Source organism: Pomacea canaliculata, linkage group LG1 (genome assembly GCF_003073045.1).
Source record: "Pomacea canaliculata isolate SZHN2017 linkage group LG1, ASM307304v1, whole genome shotgun sequence".
Taxonomy (NCBI): domain Eukaryota; kingdom Metazoa; phylum Mollusca; class Gastropoda; order Architaenioglossa; family Ampullariidae; genus Pomacea; species Pomacea canaliculata.
The window spans coordinates 39931843-39951491 of NC_037590.1; the positions used below are offsets into that span (position 1 = coordinate 39931843).

The 19649-nt window shown below is 40.9% G+C and overlaps 3 protein-coding genes across 5 annotated transcripts in view; 2 read left to right on the forward strand and 1 right to left on the reverse strand.

The window, feature by feature from the left end:
- The window catches only part of LOC112567325, a 29175-nt gene that overhangs the window by 1750 nt on the left and 7776 nt on the right, over positions 1-19649 (forward strand). The window lies entirely within an intron of this gene.
- Positions 607-3769, reverse strand: LOC112567141. Of its 3 annotated transcripts, XM_025243823.1 has the most exons (3): positions 2813-3769; positions 2134-2205; positions 607-734 (listed from the first exon to the last, which is right to left on the reverse strand). In XM_025243823.1, exons 1-3 carry the CDS (start codon positions 3701-3703, stop codon positions 642-644), a joined length of 1056 nt encoding a protein of 351 aa, XP_025099608.1. In that variant the 5' UTR covers positions 3704-3769; the 3' UTR covers positions 607-641. The 3 variants fall into 3 exon arrangements, with proteins under 3 accessions (XP_025099608.1, XP_025099686.1, XP_025099526.1); XM_025243901.1 differs by having other exon boundaries at positions 607-2205; positions 2850-3769; XM_025243741.1 differs by having other exon boundaries at positions 607-2205.
- LOC112561350 lies at positions 8971-11226 on the forward strand. Its single transcript, XM_025233777.1, has one exon. It carries the CDS (start codon positions 8971-8973, stop codon positions 11224-11226), a length of 2256 nt encoding a protein of 751 aa, XP_025089562.1.

The following is a 19649-nucleotide window of genomic DNA, read 5'->3' on the forward strand; positions in this document are numbered from 1 at the left end:
TAATTAATGTACTTTTAACACACTCAAATTGCCTCGTGTTTCCATTGGGGTATGCGTGCTTGGGGGCTCGAGCTGATTAAAGTGGGTAATTAATAAGCAATTTAGTGTGGTAGCACGCGGTAAGTGTCGACGTAGATTTGGTGGGGGTATAGACGGTGTGTTGGACTGGTGATGGGAATCGTACCCCCTACCAAAACTACGGACCCTGCCCCAGGTTTGCGACAGGTAGGATGGGAGTCTGCAAGTAGCTGCTAAAATGCTCTCTATTGTATTGTGAGCTTTGCTGTTTGGAGAAAGTTGGTCAGATCTTCAGGTCTCCACTTTTTGAGGTTTGTCAGTCACTCCTATTTGGCTTCTTTTCCCAGTCCTGATCCGTCCATCGATAGGCAGCTAGCTAAAGTTTTTTTTTTACTTGAATAAGACACAGAGGTAATTGTCAGAATTTTAAGATCTTCTCCGTTGAGGTAAACGTCCACTATATCAGATGTCACATACGGAGCCCTCAACAGATTTCTTTGCATGGCTTGTCCATTCCTTTTCATTTGAGTTCTAAAAACTCTCTTGTGTTTGGCATGCTGCAAAATAATAATAAAAAAAGACTTTAAGTTTATGTTGAAAGATTTTAATGCTGTATTATATAATTATCCTTTGTAATAGGGATAGCAAATGGTGGTCATAGTTAAAATACTTGTTTCGTTCCCCTTTATGTAAAAATCAACGATTCTGGAGGTAATCTTTGGAGGCATATGGCAGGTCTGCAATGCTTGCTTTCTTTCCTTTCTAAACAGTGCATGGCTTGTCCATTCCTTTTCATTTGAGTTCTAAAAACTCTCTTGTGTTTGGCATGCTGCAAATAATAATAATAAAAAAAGACTTTAAGTTTATGTTGAAAGATTTTAATGCTGCGTTATATAATTAGCCATTATAATCAGGATATTGGATAGTTGTCATGGTTAATATATTAGTTTGATTTCCTCTTGTATAAAAATCCATAACCCTTGAGGTGACCTTCGGAGGCCGGCAGGTCATCAAAGTTTTTTTTATTTCTGTCCTGAATACGGTTGTTTTTTTGGCATGCTGCAAATAATAATAAAACAAGACTTTATTAACTCGTTCATGTGCCAATACAGCAAAATGAAAATACTGAAGGTGGTGATAAAGGTAATTTTTCAGTGTAATAAATACCATGAATAGCTGTTTTAATGTGGGGCTGTAATGATTTTCACAAATAACCCAACTTTACGTTTTTTTATGTATTCCTTCGTTTACGCACAGGGTTACAAATTTAGACAGTACACTGGTTACAGAAGGACGTTGGCTGATAGAGCCCAACCCGCAGGTTGACAAGAGGTTTGGTCGGCCACCGTCCTAGTTACCCAGAAGCTTGGTGCTTTATTGGCCAAAACCGGAGTAAAGGGAATTAATTCCTATACTTTTCTCTTTCTTTTGACTATCATTGGGGGCTCGAGCTGATTAAAGTGGGTAATTAATAAGCAATTTAGTGTGGTAGCACGCGGTAAGTGTCGACGTAGATTTGGTGGGGGTATAGACGGTGTGTTGGACTGGTGATGGGAATCGTACCCCCTACCAAAACTACGGACCCTGCCCCAGGTTTGCGACAGGTAGGATGGGAGTCTGCAAGTAGCTGCTAAAATGCTCTCTATTGTATTGTGAGCTTTGCTGTTTGGAGAAAGTTGGTCAGATCTTCAGGTCTCCACTTTTTGAGGTTTGTCAGTCACTCCTATTTGGCTTCTTTTCCCAGTCCTGATCCGTCCATCGATAGGCAGCTAGCTAAAGTTTTTTTTTTACTTGAATAAGACACAGAGGTAATTGTCAGAATTTTAAGATCTTCTCCGTTGAGGTAAACGTCCACTATATCAGATGTCACATACGGAGCCCTCAACAGATTTCTTTGCATGGCTTGTCCATTCCTTTTCATTTGAGTTCTAAAAACTCTCTTGTGTTTGGCATGCTGCAAATAATAATAATAAAAAAAGACTTTAAGTTTATGTTGAAAGATTTTAATGCTGTATTATATAATTATCCTTTGTAATAGGGATAGCAAATGGTGGTCATAGTTAAAATACTTGTTTCGTTCCCCTTTATGTAAAAATCAACGATTCTGGAGGTAATCTTTGGAGGCATATGGCAGGTCTGCAATGCTTGCTTTCTTTCCTTTCTAAACAGTGCTGTTCTTTTGGCATGCTGCAAATAATAATAAAAAAAGACTTTATTAACTCATTCATGTGCCAATACAGCAAAATGAAAATACTGAAGTTGGTGATAAAGGTAATTTTTCAGTGTAATAAATACCATGAATAGCTGTTTTAATGTGGGGCTGTAATGATTTTCACAAATAACCCAACTTTACGTTTTTTTATGTATTCCTTCATTTACGCACAGGGTTACAAATTTAGACAGTACACTGGTTACAGAGGGACGTTGGCTGATAGAGCCCAACCCGCAGGTTGACAAGAGGTTTGGTCGGCCACCGTCCTAGTTACCCAGAAGCTTGGTGCTTTATTGGCCAAAACCGGAGTAAAGGGAATTAATTCCTATACTTTTCTCTTTCTTTTGAACCGAGACGTTTAGCACTAATTTATTTTTTTGAACTAATATTTATTTTTATTTTATTTAATGGCTATAAGCCCAGGGGCATTTTTAGCCATAACCTCACAATCACAAAAAACACAATGACAACTCCATCGCAGCAACAAACTCACTACAGGTGACGACAACATAGCAAACACATGCAAATAGTCACATGGCACCACGTATAAATACATACAGATCATCCAAACAATGAAAATACCCTTTGAACAAATTTGCTCAAGTCAGCAAGCACACACCTGGAACCAACACTCATCAGCTGCTGAAACCCAAATTCACTCGGATGATATACAAAACACACCGGAAGTAGCGTTCTCCGCGAGGCAACCAAGAAATGGTGGGTACACACAAACAAATAATGAAATTCATCGCCTACCTCATCTAGATTACACAATGGACATGTTCTTAAATATCTCGGTATACCGCTATATCTTAATTGCTGAATAGGGAGTTTATGACAGCTTAGTCTAAATTTTATTAAGTTTGATCTCAGAGCTGGTGGCAGGTCTATTAAATAGTTCTCGAAAATGAAATATTCTTTAAACATTCTGTAAGCGGTGCAAATCTCATTTGTATATATTTCTTGTTTCCATTTTTGAATAAATTGATCCTTTAGACGTTGCATTACAATGTTTTTAAAATTACAGGGAGAAAAACTACAGCCAAATTTCCAAAAAGTGGAAAAACCTAAGGAATCTAATAGTGAACGTACATAGCTAACCCAGGAAGGTTTACATAGTGGGCTATCAGCTAGAGAATTGCACAGATGAAACAAGAGAACAGATAGTTTAGGGGTTCCAGAGTTATGTTCCATGTATAATCTATACCAAAAACACAGTAACCTACACTTTGCAAAAATTGACACAGGAAAAGTGCCCAATTCACCCAACACCATACATGTTGGCGTGCTACTTTTCACATTTAATAACATTTTCAAAAATCTCAGTTGCATCCTATCACACATATCAAGAGATTCAAAAGCCCAAATTTCACTTCCATACAACAAGATAGGTTTTATACAACTGTCAAATAGGTTAATTTGAGTGTCTAAAGGCAAGTCTAGTTTTCTACATTTCTTAATCAATGAAAACATAGCTTTGTTTGCCAGTACACACTGTAATTTTATAGCTTTATTAAATTTGTTATTATAATTAAAAACTGTTCCATATTTTTTTGCAGTAAACATTTAGAGCATCTAATGCTTTCTGCATATCGCTGGCAGTTTCAGCAAGTATAACAGTATCATCAGCATACAAAAGCAGGAATAAGTACAGATAATGACCAGCATTGCAAAAATCATGTTCATTAGCTAGGGTGTGAGGTAATACCAGACCATCAACATACTGAGAAAGAAATTCTTTTAAGTCATTTAAAAACAATGAGAAAAGTACAGGCGACAGGTTTTCTCCCTGCCGTACTCTAACATTACAGGTGAAGAAAGAGGATAGTCCATACTGTGTTTTAACACAGGACTTTGCCTTATGGTAAATATCTTTTATTATGTTTAACACTTTCCCGCCTATGCCATGGCTAATCAATTTTTCCCACAGTATATGTCTTTGTACATTGTCAAAGGCCTTCCTGTAATCAATGAAAGTGCATAGCAGTCTTTTCTTGCACTTTAGATAAATATCAATCAGGCAGTGCAACGCAAAAATATGGTCGACAGTGGAGTTATTTTTTCTGAAGCCTGCCTGTTCTTGTCCTAGTAGATTGTTGACTTCCAAAAAGGTGTATAACCTTGCGTTAATGATACTGGTAAATAGCTTTCCAATGCAGCTCAATATGGTTATTCCTCTATAATTATCAACATTTAAAGTGTCACCTTTACCCTTATACAGTGGGCAGATTATTCCAATAGACCAAGCTTCTGGAACCTTACCAGACTGTAGAACAAGGTTGAACAATGATGTTAATATGCTTACTAATTTTGGAGAAGAGGCTTTGAGAAATCCATTTAAAATCATATCAACCCCACAAGCCTTATTGTTTTTTAACCTACCAATACCTGATTGTACCTCGTCAGTAGATATCTCTTTATCCAATGAGTCATTAATAATTAAATCACCATTTATATCTAAGGGGCATGTATCAGGTAGGATATCCTCATCAGGAATGTTTCCTAGTTTTTTCAAAATGGCACACAAATTCCCCATGGGATAGTATATTGTCCACTATATTCCTATTTGTACCAGACGAGTTAAGAAGCTTCCAAAATGACTTAGGGTTTTTGCATCGCATAGTTCGTAGCTTCTTGTGTAAATGGCTTCTGTATTTTTCGTACTTCTTTCTTAAAGTAAATTTATAGTTTTTAAAAGATTGTTTAATGTTATAATTGGTTCGCTTGGCTTTCCGGAGCTCTTTACGTTTTTGTCTACATTCATTATCAAACCAGGGTAGTTGCCCTTTATTATTAACTTTAATAGATTTCTTCTTATGCTGATGAGTATTTATCATACAAGACATTTCTGCTGCGGACAAAATTATATCAGTTAGTTTTTCAGACACTTCATTTACATTATCCTCTGTAACATCATGGACATTTTCCAATAGTTTATTTAATAAGACAGCTAACTCACAGACATGTTCCTCGTTGATACTATTAAAAAACATTGGAGAAAGTTCCTGCCTCCAGACTGGTCTACTTGAACCACATGGTATGCTTTTCTGGTCGTTTGGTTTATACTTAATATTCTCAACATTGTGATGATTGATATCAAAAATTAATGTCAGGTAGAGAGGGCTATGAACATCAGAAATACACCCATTAAATTCACCAATAGAAAACTCTGCTAAATATGGAAAAATATAAGGGGAGGCAATTGCATAATCAACTACACTCAGCCCTTTACATGTAAAATTGCCTACGTTATCATCCTTTCCGGCCCTGCCGTTTACAATCAATAAGCCTTGACTTATACAAAGTTCAAGCAAACTGTTAAACTGTTACAATACAGCTGTCACAAAGAAGTAAAAAAAAAGCAACATTAAATGCTATTCTGAGCAAACATGCAAAGTAAACACAAGCATGGAAAGTAACAGCCGTTAGGTTGTATTTTTTTTTCCCAGGCTGTAGTACACAAAAGTAGAAACGAGGTACGTACCGTATCTTTTCTTGGTTCCGTGCGTTTTTTGTTGCCATATCAACCTATCAAGAAAAAAGTAATTTCAAAATTATAAAATACTAAATAAAAAATGTTTTTTAAAGGCCGAAGTTTTCCCACCGGGGTGAAATGAGTGGTATCGCCCGTGCGAGGGAAGGTAGGAATACAGGTAGGAGTACACGCGGTGCGGACTGCCATCGGCCAGTCGTATCCAATTACTACCCGGACAAAAGGCGGGGTGGACATCACAGGCACTGCCGACTAGCATGGCAATATATCGTCTCCTGCAGCCGACCAGTACTTGGTGTAGGGTCTGAGCGCTGAGGTGAAACGACTTCTATCTGAACATGCGGTCTTGGTTAGGACTGAGTGTATTCGTATTATCCACAAACAAGCAAAACTAGAATATATAAAGAGAGAAGAATGAACAGCGCAAATGACACAAACATAAAAACAACTGAATTTTCAAACTGTATTTCTGTTGCTTTTTTGTCACTCTCTTTATCTCTTATCCTTTTTTCCTCATTAGCGGGCATATCAATATTCGGCTTGTAGTCCGTGTTTACATGTACGGTCTGTGTGCAGTCCACCCAAGTTTTGAGTGCGACGTGCATGTACGCTAGTGTTCACACTGTAGTATTATTACTGTTTTCCGGTTGCTATGTACACTTTGTTTCTTACATCTGGAAAATGACTGTCGTGTCCATCTCATGAATTCGATGTCCTTTCAACTACACCATTTTCTTACCACACTCTGCACTTCCGTATACACACCGCTGTTAGTTTGGCTCTGGTGTGGTTTGTTTCCTTTTGGATAACCCCAGGAGTAAGAGAGGGGAAAAGAGCAACAATAACTCATGTTACATGCTAGAGCTGCTTGACAATGGGAAAGTAAACTAAGAATTTGGAATTCCATCTGAAATATGGCTTTATTGCTGAATCTGGGTAAATAAGGGCACCACATCAAATACTTTCCACTTGGCTCTTGTTAGAAATAAAATAACATTGTAAAATCAAAATTATTCAAGCATATTTTGAAAATATCAGCGTACTATTCGAAGGCACAGCAGCGAAACCAAACGTCTCGTCAAGAAGCGAAGAAAAATAAAGCCTATCGGTCATGTGAATCTTCGATTGCCAGTTTACTTGAAATAAAAGTAAAGGACGAAACATTACAGGACATACGAAATAAAATAACATTGCAAAAGAAAAATTATGCAACTCACAATATGCTTTGAGCAGGTTTTGATAAATAAACCCAAGAAAATGCTTACTAATCCATCGGAAGTTTGAACCGAGACGTTTAGTACTGCTGGGAAGTTTCAGTCCGCTACACCCTCTCTCGATCTCTTCTCTCAAGGGAGAACACACAAACAAATCCATGGGTGCTAAACTGGTCCTAACTCTTTTGATTGTACAGGTCTTCTCCGCGTCCAGTTCTCAGTTTTGTGGACTCGGGAAGACGCAAGCACCGATATTTGTTGGTGGTATTAATCGAAGAGACCGTGTGCCAGACTGGAACTGAAGAATTAAGAGCTTTTGTGACTGTGTGTATTTTCATAGTGAGGTTTTGAGATATTGAGAGAAAGAACGCGCAATTGTCCGACTCAGCTGGTGTGCTTGAGAGGGTGTGAAAGAGGGACGCTAGCTGTGTCGTGACAATTTGGTGACCCCGACGTGATTTGCCTGTTACGGTCTGTCTGCATCGTGAAGAAGCTGAAGGATTTGTTTTAAAGAGACTCATCGTAGAATAGAAATAGAGTTAGAATGTCTGGTCATGAGGAAATTGTGATGGATTTGCAACCTATAAGGAGGAGGGAAAAACAATAGGACTAGAAGGTGACGCTTTGACAAAATATATACTCCAGTGCATAGAAAGACATGAGCGACACTTAACACGAGCAGCAGAGAAAGACAAAGCAGAGAGAGAAGAGAGACTACGGAAAGCAGAGAGAGAAGAGAGAGCCGAAAGAGAGAAAAGAGAATTCGAACTAGAAAGGCTTCGGTTAGAAAACAGTGGAAGGACAATTCACCACGACAATGAACCCGGCCGTGGAGGTCGTAATTCCCAAGGACTTACCCCAAAGCTTCCGCTTTTTAAAGAGGAACTCGATGACATAGATTCATTTCTTTACCGTTTTGAAACGCATGCTAACGCCCTTCGATGGCCAAAGGATCTCTGGCCTCTCCACCTTTCTGCCATCCTTCAAGGTGAATCTCTCAGACTTTATCATGCGCTTTGCATACAAGGATCCGTCGAATATGACAAACTGAAGCGAGAGCTACTAACCAAATTTCAATGCACCGAGGAGGGGTACCGTGAGCGACTAAGAAACATTCGACCCCAAGCGGGAGAATCCATGGTGTCCTTTTCGACAAGACTTATAAGTGTAGCTGATCGATGGGTAGAACTTTCTAATGTTGAGAAATCGTACCATGGATTACGTGATCTTCTTCTGCGAGAACAATTAATACAAAGTGTTTCAAGAGACCTGGCGGTTTTTCTAAGAGAACGATCTCCGAATTCCATGGAAGAAATGATAGATTGTGCTGAGAAATACAGACAAGCTCACCCAAGCAAGAATTTGGCTCGGCGACCCGAAAACGTCTCAGCCGCTAATGCTACTTACCATCAGCCAGGCAAACCCAAATTTTCCCGACCATACCCACCTAGAGTTCCTGACACCCAAACCATATCCGGCCTCCCCCAAGTCGTCATACTGCCCCGATACCTCCCTCACACCTTTCCGTATACCCGCGAAACCCTCCACCTAGACATTTACAACCCCGTCCCCCTCCTACGTCTGAAAGCATTCAGTGTTATGCTTGTCGTGGGTATGGCCATCTAGCCCGCGAGTGTGCTAATACACTGCGTCGCGAACACAATGCCGCCGCAGCAGTGGACACGGAGGAGGCGACCGCCAACATCGCTGTCTTATGCTCCTCATCGACCCCGAACGAACTGGGACAGCTACATCTTTTCCCAGGAGAAGTAAAAGGGAAGTCCGTCCAAGTTTTGCGTGATACAGGAGCGACAATCGCAGGCATTCGGGCAAGTTTGGTGGCCCCACATGAGTATTTAAATAAACACCAAACATGTATAACATTTGGTGGACGGCGAGAGACCTTTCCATTGGCGAGAGTCCAGGTCAGAACTCCATTTTACACCGGACCCCTCACGTGCTGCGTGATTGAAACTCCCATTACTGACCTGATTATTGGCAATGTCAGAGGAACAAAGGAACCAGATTACAAGATGACCGACGACCAAGCCAACGTCACCTGTGCCGCGACCACTCGCTCACAGACCCGAGCCGCAGGCAGAGTCCCAACGTCAAGCCCCCTTGCACTCCCAGGTCTTGGAGTGACCCGCGAGGAATTGATACGTTTGCAAAAGGAAGATCCGCAACTACGTGAGTACTTTCCCACTGGCAACCCAACTACGCCAGAAGGAACCTCCTTTCGAGTTACAAAATCTATTCTGTACCGACACTTCAAGACGGATCGACACGCGGACATCGCTCAAGTTGTCCTACCACAGGCCTTACGAAGTCCCGTACTTCTCTACGCACATGACAACCCCTTTTCGGGACACATGGGAACACGAAACACCATGCAGAAGGTCCTAAGTCATTTTTGGTGGCCAGGAGTACGACGCGACATAAGAAAATACTGTCAAACTTGTGACAGCTGCCAGCGGACTGCAGCGAAGGGAAGAAATACTCCCGTTCCTATGACAAAGATGCCCATTATCGGTGAACCATTCCAGAGAATTGCCATCGACCTGGTAGGCCCCCTTAAACCATCTTCGGAAGAGGGACACACCCACCTTTTGACAGTCATCGATATGGCGTCCAGATACCCTGAGGCTGTACCACTTAAAAAGACGGACAGCATGACGATCGCCGAAGCTCTTATAACCATCTTCAGCAGAGTGGGCTTCCCACGCGAGATCCTGTCGGACCGTGGATATCAGTTTACCTCAGACCTGATGCGTGAGGTGCTCAAGTTACTTGCCATTCAGCCCTTGTACACCACGCCCTACCATGCCCAAACGAACGGGAAGGTGGAAAGGTTTCACGGCACCTTAAAACCTATGCTCCGTCGAGTCATAAGCCGACACCCACGCCAGTGGCACCGGTACATACCGGCGATATTATTCGCCTGTAGACAGACCATAAAAGCCACCACTGGATTCTCCCCGTTCGAACTTATTTACGGGAGAAGAGCACGCGGGCCCTTAGATCTTTTTGCTGACGCATGGACAGAGGAGACGCATGAAGTGGAAGGGAAACCCCTCTTCCAATACGTCGTAGACTTAAAAAACATATTGCAAGAGGTGCGAGCACAGGCGCAAGAAAACGAGAAGAATGCCACCGAGCAATATCGGAAGCAATATGACAAGAAAAACACTGCCCGAAAATTTACTGAAGGGGAAGAAGCCCTGATCTTGTTGCCCACTAACCACAACAAACTCTTAATGCAATGGAAGGGACCCTACACCATCGTTAAATGTCAACACCCTGATTACCTGCTGGACTTGCCTTCTGGTCAGAAGCTGTATCATATCAACATGTTGAAACAGTATCACAGGCGGGAGGAAACATCACCAGTCAATTTTGCCAGTGCTGTAGAAGAAATCACTCTTCCCTCTACTGTTCCTCTGCCTATTAACTTTGTCGAAATCCTTTCCCACGAATTCTGCCCTCAACATCCTTCAACTCCTAACTACTACGAACCGCCCATTTCCCCTACCACCCACTCAATCTCTTGTAATGTGGCGGTCCTTCAGTCTCCTGAGTCTGCAGACGACATCCCCATACCTACAGTGACCAACTCAGCTTCAGAAAGCTCAGCAGACATACATATAAATCCAGATCTGCCGCTACCACGCCAACTGGCTCTCCAGAAGTTGTTCAACCAGCACAAACAAATTCTTACTGCTCGGCCTGGACTGTTTCAGGGCTCAATTGAACATGAAATAAGACTAACAGAAGAAAAGGTGGTTAGGCAGAAACCCTATCCCGTCCCTTTTGCCCTTCAACAACAAATCGATGAGGAAATCGAGAATATGCTGGAACTGGGAGTGATAGAACCATCTACCTCACCTTATTCGTCACCCGTCTTATTAGTCAAAAAGAAAGACAGATCAGTACGCTTCTGTGTGGACTATAGAGCACTAAATCAAGTCACTCAGTTTGACGCTGAACCTATACCCGACCCGGAGGCGGTATACGTAAACTTGGCCAATGCCAAGTTTTTTATCAAGATCGATCTGGCAAAAGGCTACTGGCAAATTCCGGTCAAGAGGGAAGATCGCCATAAGACCGCCTTCCAAACAACCAAGGGCCTATTCCAATGGACACGAATGCCATTCGGATTGGTTACGGCGCCAGCCACTTTCGCACGTGCCATCCGCTCACTACAGTTAGAACAATATGCAACATATCATTTCTTCGACGATCTACTGGTAGGGAGTGACTCATGGGAAAACCACTTTATCTCACCTTAAGGGTGTTTTAAGAACACTATCTCATTATCAGCTAACAGCTCGACCCTCGAAGATTCACTCCGGGTATCAACAGATACTCTATTTGGGACGTCAGCTAGGACGAGGAGTCATGAGTCCCGACCGTGTCCTCGTTCAAAAGATCCTGGACATCAAGACACCTTTGACAAAGAAGCAAGTGCGTTCGCTTTTAGGACTCATTGGGTACTATCGGCGTTACATCGCCGACTTTCGCTGAAACCATGGCACCTATATCAGACCTTATTAAAGGAGGCAGCCCTCGTTCTATACAATGGACAACAGAGTGCCAATCTGCATTGGAGAAAATCCAGTCTCTTTTATCAAGTTACCCTATCCTGAGGTTACCGGACTTTTCATTGCCTTTCACCCTCCAGACGGATGCCAGTGCAGTGGGACTGGGAGCTGTGCTGCTACAGCAACAGGAAGATAGCCTCCTACCAGTAATGTATATAAGCCGAAAGTTGTTGGATAGAGAGACCCGGTACAGCACGGTTGAAAGAGAGTGTTTAGCAATCGTGTGGGCAGTTCTCAAACTATCCAGATATCTGTATGGCAAGCCATTCGTCCTCTACACAGATCATAAGCCCCTCACCTTCCTCACCGCCACTCCTTATAAGAATTCTCGAGTGATGAGGTGGGCACTGGCGTTACAGGAATTTAAGTTCGAAATTAAACCTATAAAAGGAGTCAACAACAAAATAGCTGACGCTCTTTCCAGTGCCGAGATTGATCAGGAAGTGGAAACTAGTCACTGTTTACCTATGGCTGTTCAGTTCAGGAAGAGAGGAACTGTTGAACTAATCACGGGATGACTCTGTAAGATATCATTTCAAGGACAGAGAACATAAGCATTCTATGACTGGATTTTCGGAAGAGACGTATCGTGAAAAAAAAAGGGATATCGTTGTTTAATGTAAAGCCAGAAAAAAAGAGTGACTACGAACATTAACATTGGGATGCAGTTCAGTGTTTGTCCTGTAACCTAGGTTTACTGACAATGGATATATATATATAAATTTTTAGGTAAATTTTTTTTTCAATGGAAGGGGGGAGAGATGTCAGGGACCTAGTCAGGGGGCTAGAACTGAGTGCACGTGTGCGGGCGAAAGTCGTGAGTGATGGGAGTTTCTGGAATGTGTACCTGTTCGATGTTAAAGAAGAAAGAAAGAAAAGGTGTGACTGGAGAGGGAGAGAGCGGCCAGCGAGGAGAGATTGGGGTAGAAAGCAATGGGTGAGAGGATGTGAAACTGGACGCTTAATGGAGGGGAGGCAGATCGTGTTTCTGGTGGAAGTCACTGCCGTGACAGTGGGGGGAGAAGAAAAAGGATTCGGAAAGGAGTGGACGTGATTTTGAGAGTGGAGAGCCATTGCCTAGACAGTGTGCCTCACTAGTGTGTAGAGATCGAGTACATTTCAGTTTGGATGTTGTGTTAGTCGAAGTGTCATTGCCAAGACAGTGGGCTTCAATATTAGATTGAGTAGATTTGTTGTGATTGTGTTAGAGGAGACATTGCCAAGACAGTGAGTTTGAATAGTACGCAATAGACAGTGGATTCTTGTGACTGTTCGAGAAGAACCTTTGCCAAGACAGTGAGTTTGAGAAGTGGGTCGGAGGTACAGTGGATATTTGTGGTGGTATTAATCGAAGAGACCGTGTGCCAGACTGGAACTGAAGAATTAAGAGCTTTTGTGACTGTGTATTTTCATAGTGAGGTTTTTATTCTTTTTTTTTTTTTTATTAATAAACGTAGGCAGATTCGTACAGGCAAATCATGTTGTTTTATTGAGAGAAAGAACGCGCAATTGTCCGACTCAGCTGGTGTGCTCGAGAGGGTGTGAAAGAGGGACGCTAGCTGTGTCGTGACATAGCTAAGAAGAGAAAAGACCGTGGGGGCACTATACAGCAGTCGTGAATTTGTAAAAGTTCGAACATTGCACTCAAACCGAGGTGTACTTTAGATCAGTCATCAGGAGGAATGAATGAAAGTATTAAATATTATTATCCCCTCTTATGAGTAAACAAAGATGTAAGGAAAGACAGTATGTGCAGACAGAAGCCGTTTCGCCTCACTTTTATCAGACCCTACAGCAAGTACTAGTCGGCTGAGAAAGGCGTTTTATTGCTAAATATAATTTGCAGCTGAAACTCATTTAATTTATTTGCACAGTTTCAAACACCTTCGATCCCCCTTCATCTCATGATTTACGTAACATTCAGAATCCACTGAATGCCACTGAGCTGAGGGCGTCACGTCATGCCGAGGTTCGCTTTTCTACCTTGCGCCAGTTTTTTTTTTTTTTTTTTTTTAATCCCAACTTTTATACTTCTATCAATGTGCCACCTCTCGTTGACGTTTCTTACAACTTTAGTTGTCACTAACTTATTAATTGCCAGGTTACGGTCGAGAACTTCCTCTTGAATGATGGCATCTGAGGCATTCAGACTTTCATACATCCTCTCGCACCCACCACCAAGTGCCGCTGGGTGCACACGTCATCCTTTGGTGATGTGCTGAAGGTTTAGAACCTTGTGGGTCGATACTACCAGAGTAACATCATCAGTGTGATGTGAATTTTTTCGACATGCGTGCCTTGCATCTGTCATCACGCTGATCCCGTCGGTCAGAGAAAACTGTTGTATTTCAAGTGAAACTGTGACAGACTGGCGCTTCAAGAAGTCAACGACTGCAGATCCGTGGCAGCTGTTTTCACAAATGTATCATTTACATGTCCCACATTGGCACAATAAGCATTTTTTAAATATTGAATGGGGATAATCCCCGATGTACTGCAAGGTACATTCTTTCACTTACAGAACTGTGACCTAGCGGAGACTATAGTTACAGAATACACACGATATTATGTCCGTTAGGACAACCAAAGATGATCAGCATGTGACCACCCATTTTTGAAATGTTCACTTGGAGCCAAGAGGTGCACGAGACTGAATGTGCATGAACGTGACCTACAATTTTATTCACCTTGTCGTACTCACCAACAGACAAACATGGACCGCGGGGTCGCTAGTGTAGATGGTGGATGGACTCTGAGTTACAGGTGTTACAGGTGTTACAAGTGTGAATTGTTCCCCATTTGTAAAGGTACGAACATTGCACTCAAACAGATGTACTTTATATCAGTCACCCGGGGAATAAACTGAAAATATTGAAATATTATCATCCCTTATGAGTGAAGAAAGATATAGAGAGATAAAAACAGATAGACGAAAGCATTAAAAATAAAGTTTTAAAATTCAGTTGTCGTTGTGTTTGTGTCATTTGCGCTGTTCATCTCTTTTTTTCCCTTATTTTTCTTTTTATTTGATGGAAAATACATTCAATTGTCGGTCCTAACCCTGACAGTATGTTCAGCTGCAAACCGTTTCACTTCAGTTTTCTAACCTCCAACACCAAGTACACGGCTGAGAAAGACGTTTTATGGGTCGTTTTCACTCACGTGATACACACGTTAGCAACGAGGCGCTGTCCGCCATCTTCCTTCCCTAACGCTTCGCGTTTCTTCAGCGGCTCTATATCGGCTTGTGTCACGACACCGCTAGCGTCTCTCGAGCACACCAGCGGAGTCGGACAATTGCGTGCTCTTTCACTCAAATAAACAAAACGATTTGCCTATACGAGTCTGCCTATGTTTTATTAATAAAAAAAAATAAATAAATAAAAAACCCTATGAAAACACAGTCACTATAACAATGGCTCTTCCTTTCGTCAAACACATTTACCAAGTCCACCGAACTCCTTGCACACTATTAAAACTCACTGTCTTGGCAATGTCTCCTCTAACACAATCACACAAAATCCTGTATCTATTACTATTCAAACTCACTGTCTTGGCAATGGTTCTTCTAACACAATCACATATCTCCACTGAATCTTCTACACATTATGAAGCACACTGTCTTGGCAATGGCTCTTCTAGCACAATCACAAAAATCCACGGAATCTACTATTAAAACTCACTGTCTTGGCAATCAAACTTCGACTAACACAACCTCCAAACTAAAATGTACTCGATCTCTTACACACTAGTGAGACACACTGTCTAGCAAATGGCTCTCTACTCTTAAACAAGCGTCCACCTCTCTCCGAATCCTTTTCTCTTCTCCCTATTAAAACACACTGTCCCGGCAGTGGCTTCGCCCTTCAATAAGAAACACAATCCTCCTCCCCTTCATTAAGTGTCCAGTTTCACCTCCTCTCACTCATTGCTTGCTACCCCAATCTCCAGTCACACCTATTCTTTCTTTCTTCTTTAACATCAAACAAGAACTTTTGCACATTCAAATGAATATTTATTAATTCTTTTCAGAAAATTTTTGTGTCTGCTGACAGAACATAACTTAAAAAAAATCATTACAGGGTAAGAAGGAACATATCAAAATCCCAATCTAAATAACATCACTGATATGGATACTAAGAAGAACTATTGGTTAGGTAATCTAAAATCCACAAAGAAGCTCTGGCATCAATATTGCTCTGAATTAGCTTCTGAGGAAGCAAACGGCATTTGCATTCAAATGACAATAACATTTGATTCAATTATACATGTTTGAGTAGCCTGTTAATAAGCAAAAATTATTAACAATATTCTGTCAACAGCAAATATTTTGATCAACATCATACAAAGCATGACATCTCCAGCAAAGAACAAATTCTATATTGTTCACAGTTTCACATCAATTTACCAAGTAACTTATCTGATCAGTTGGATATCGTCATGCTATTATAAATAAAGTGCGAAAGAAAAAGAACTACAGTAAGGTAATTGTGCATTTTATATCTGAGAATAACTTCTATGGTAATGTAAACATATACAGATTGCAAGCATGCATTCTGAAAAATAAATGCTGATTTCAAAACTAAAAAATTGCACTATAGCTACTCAATAGGCACTATGGATTTATGTAATTTACAATGCAGCAACCAAAGCCGAACTATTTTGTCTATGACTGGATTATCATCACCAGGCTTTGTTGCCATCAGGTCAATAGGCACTTTAGACTGCAAAATTCCAAACTTTCTGCGAACAAAGCCTATAACTCTCTCAACATGAATTCGTACAGAGGGCTATTTTTCTCGAATTTTCAACTTGTAGTGGGTGAAGTTGCTTTTTCCCATGGGTAAAATCTGAAATTATTAATTTAGCTTGATAAAAAAGAACTTCATCTTCAATGTTGAAACCTCTGTCGGCCATAATTACATCTCCTGGTAACAAGTTGGACAACAAAGAAGTATTTTCAATGATGTGTTTGTCTGAAGCCCTGCCACCAAATGCATCTGAAATGTAGCTGATTGAACCTTGTGGTGCGATCCCAATCAGATATTTGGCAGAATGATATTTTTATAGTTGGAATAAACTTGGATCTGATTGGTTTGGCCCGAGGTTTCTGTGCTTCAAGTTCAAAACAGTCAACAATAACAGCAACTTTATCTTTAAAGTTTTCTTTAAAGCACATAGGCATAGACATTTCAGAGCTTCTCTTGAAGGCCAGTGCAACAAAAAAGACAACCGTGCTACAAGTACATCAAGAGTTCTATGAAAACTCCTTTGCACAGTTGACACGATACTTTCAGCTGATACCCTATATCCCTGGAATTGTAGTTCAGTCTGATCTTAATTAAACACAGCAAAAAACTCTTGCTCTTTGGACAGTGACTGTGTTTCATTAGACATGTATGGCTCTACCGTTCTGAAAATAAGGTCCATTACTGCCAATGAAGGAAGTCCCGTGTAGAATGGAACTTTAGCTTCATCTTCAACATACACCTGTCTTTCATAAATAGAACAATGTTGTCTGTTTTTACTGAATCAAGAAGTCTGGTCTCAGAGTCCTGCATGATTGCATCCATATTTAGTCCAGTCAAATCTGTTTGAGTGTTCTGATCATTTGAATATGAATCTTCTATGCCACCATGTAAACTTTCTTCGCAAGCACTTGAGCAACCAAAATCTGTTTGAGTGTTCTGATCATTTGAACATGAATCTTCTATGTCACCATGTAAACTTTCTTCCCAAGCACTTGAGCAACCAAAAACACTTTCACATATTTTTTCTTCCTGGCTTGTCTCACTGCTGATTGATTTTCGCTTCTTGCTTGCAGTATGTAGAGTATGCATTACTTCTTTGCGAGACACAAGCCTCGAATACCTGTTTTTCGAAGTCTCAGCTTCTGAGCAAGTACTTGATCGCTCATGTCCCAAGTGTAGAGTGGGGAAGCCACGAAGGGCTGTTTCCGAAAATTCACATATGCTGGCTTTCCTAGACACAAGAATAAAACAACCCATGAATTACATCTTTGTGATATTAACTACAAAAAAATAATAATAATCAGCACTGAAACAAAATAAACCAAATACACGTCTAAAAAAGAAAAATAATGAAGTAGAAATAACATTTTTATCCTCTCTCTCTATAGCTATAGTTTATTAGTCGTGGTCATGCATAATGAAAGTCTTGTTTTGATGTTCACTCAAATCACGTTGAACTGTCACCAACCTACAATGAAGAGGAATATTTATCACAATGTGTACAACATGCAGAACAATGTTAAAATACTTTAGCAAAACTGGAAAAAGTCTGGTTTCTTACCGCCAACAAAGTGTTTACGAACAGATAACTATTTTGTTCCACTTCTTTCTGTTGTAATATCCTCTCGGTAAAGCAGACGACGTCGTTCTTCTGTAAGTTTTCTTGTTTCGTCGCCTTGGTTCAAAATAATTTTGGGTATCTTATGAAAAGATACATCTAGAGGAACATTTCGTTTACTGCAGGGCTTGTTTCCGCATCCTTTTATACCGCAGACGACCATGATAACCGATCAGTTGCCAGCAAAGCTTCCGTAACCACTGCTTAGTAGGGAAAGAAAAATGGCCGCTGAAGCAGCTCGCAAAAACTGATGACGTCACGTGAAAACCACCATTAAGTAAAGGACGAAACATTATATTGAGTCCGTTACAGACCGCAGGCCGAAAAAGGTTGGGCATCACTGCATTAAACAATATGGGTTACACTTTCAAAAAATATGTTTTAAATTAACAAGAAAATCATGCTCGTACAAATTTTTTTCCTAACTAATTATGGCTAAGAGACGCTATGAGACGCTGTTAACTGCCGGTGTCACGAGCTCACAAATTGCCGAGCCCAGAAATTGCTTTCTCACAGTGCGCAGGCGCAGAGGGGTCAACAGGTCATGTTTACCACTGAGACGGCATTTTTCCGCCAATTGCCTTGAGCCCAGGGACTTGCCATCGTTCTCATAGTTTGGCGCACTGGAAACAGTGTTGGTTTTAATTCGGATGGTTTTGAACTTTGCGAATGCGCGATAACTGACTAAAGCAAAATTTTTTTTTGTTGTTGTTGTTGCTGCTAACCATCGTTTAAATTCTGGTAACTCATAATCTAGTTTTAGCGATGACGAAGGTAAAATGGCTAGGTTGCGACACACAGATGGAAAGATTACGCCACTTAATTTCATCGCTACAAACAAAAATTCTGGAGTGGGCGAACAGAAGTGAGAAGAATACCATAAGCGGCAGAAAGGCAATCAAGCAAAGCACTTATGTGCGGAAGGCAGCGTAGTCTATTTAGATCTAATCTGTCACAATTATAGGTATACGAAATGATTTTACATGTCGTTCTTACATGAACCAAGCATAGGAAGTCTAATATTTCATTCATTGCTTTTTCACTGCATGACATCAAATGTTACTGACACAGTCTAGGTTTAGGGATCCCTTGCACATTCTGGGGGAGAGACAAAAACTTAATTTAATTAAAAATTCTTAGGACATAAGTTACATTGTCCTCATGGCAATGAAACACAGTTTTTAAAAACTTTTCCTATGCATTGTCCGCGTTGTGAGCAGGAAAACCATTGCATTGTATAATTTTGCTCTTGTATTACTTTCATCCACCTATGACTGATGTGTTGGTACACGTGCTTCGCTTCGCTCCGTGTAGTCGCACACTCAATACTCTCGTATATTACTGTGTTCATCGCTACTGTTTTCTCGTATGGCCGCGTGACGCAGTCGTTCATGTAGAACATACACCACAAGTGGAGAGTACGATCGCATACGTTCTGGGCTTTGATCATAGTCAGAGTCTGATCTCTTGATGTGTTGCGTGCGACCATGACGATGGATAACGTGATCGAGCAGCTCATACACAATACAATGGATCTTAAGTGTCTAGTACTGAGTACTCCGTACTGCCCACAGAGTGATCAGAGTCCAGACGTCGAGACCACCATCTGCCACGACGGTGATAACATTATGACCAGTTATGTAAATAAAGTCACCAGTGACATATTTGTGTGATCTAGTAATGTATAGGTGTCGTCTGTCGGACCTTGCGCTCAAAAAAGAGATTTTGAACTTCTGCATAAT

Excerpts from the sequence above, each read along its gene's own strand:
- LOC112567141 (XM_025243823.1), bottom strand. The coding sequence starts at position 3,703 with ATGTTTTCATTGATTAAGAAATGTAGAAAACTAGACTTGCCTTTAGAC. Across the intron at positions 2,206-2,812 it reads TGAGCAAATTTGTTCAAAGG|CATGCCAAAAGAACAGCACT; the intron begins GTATTTTCATTG and ends TATTATTTGCAG. Across the intron at positions 735-2,133 it reads CCTGCCATATGCCTCCAAAG|ATTACCTCCAGAATCGTTGA; the intron begins ATTACCTCCAGA and ends ATGCCTCCAAAG.
- LOC112561350 (XM_025233777.1), top strand. The coding sequence starts at position 8,971 with ATGACCGACGACCAAGCCAACGTCACCTGTGCCGCGACCACTCGCTCA.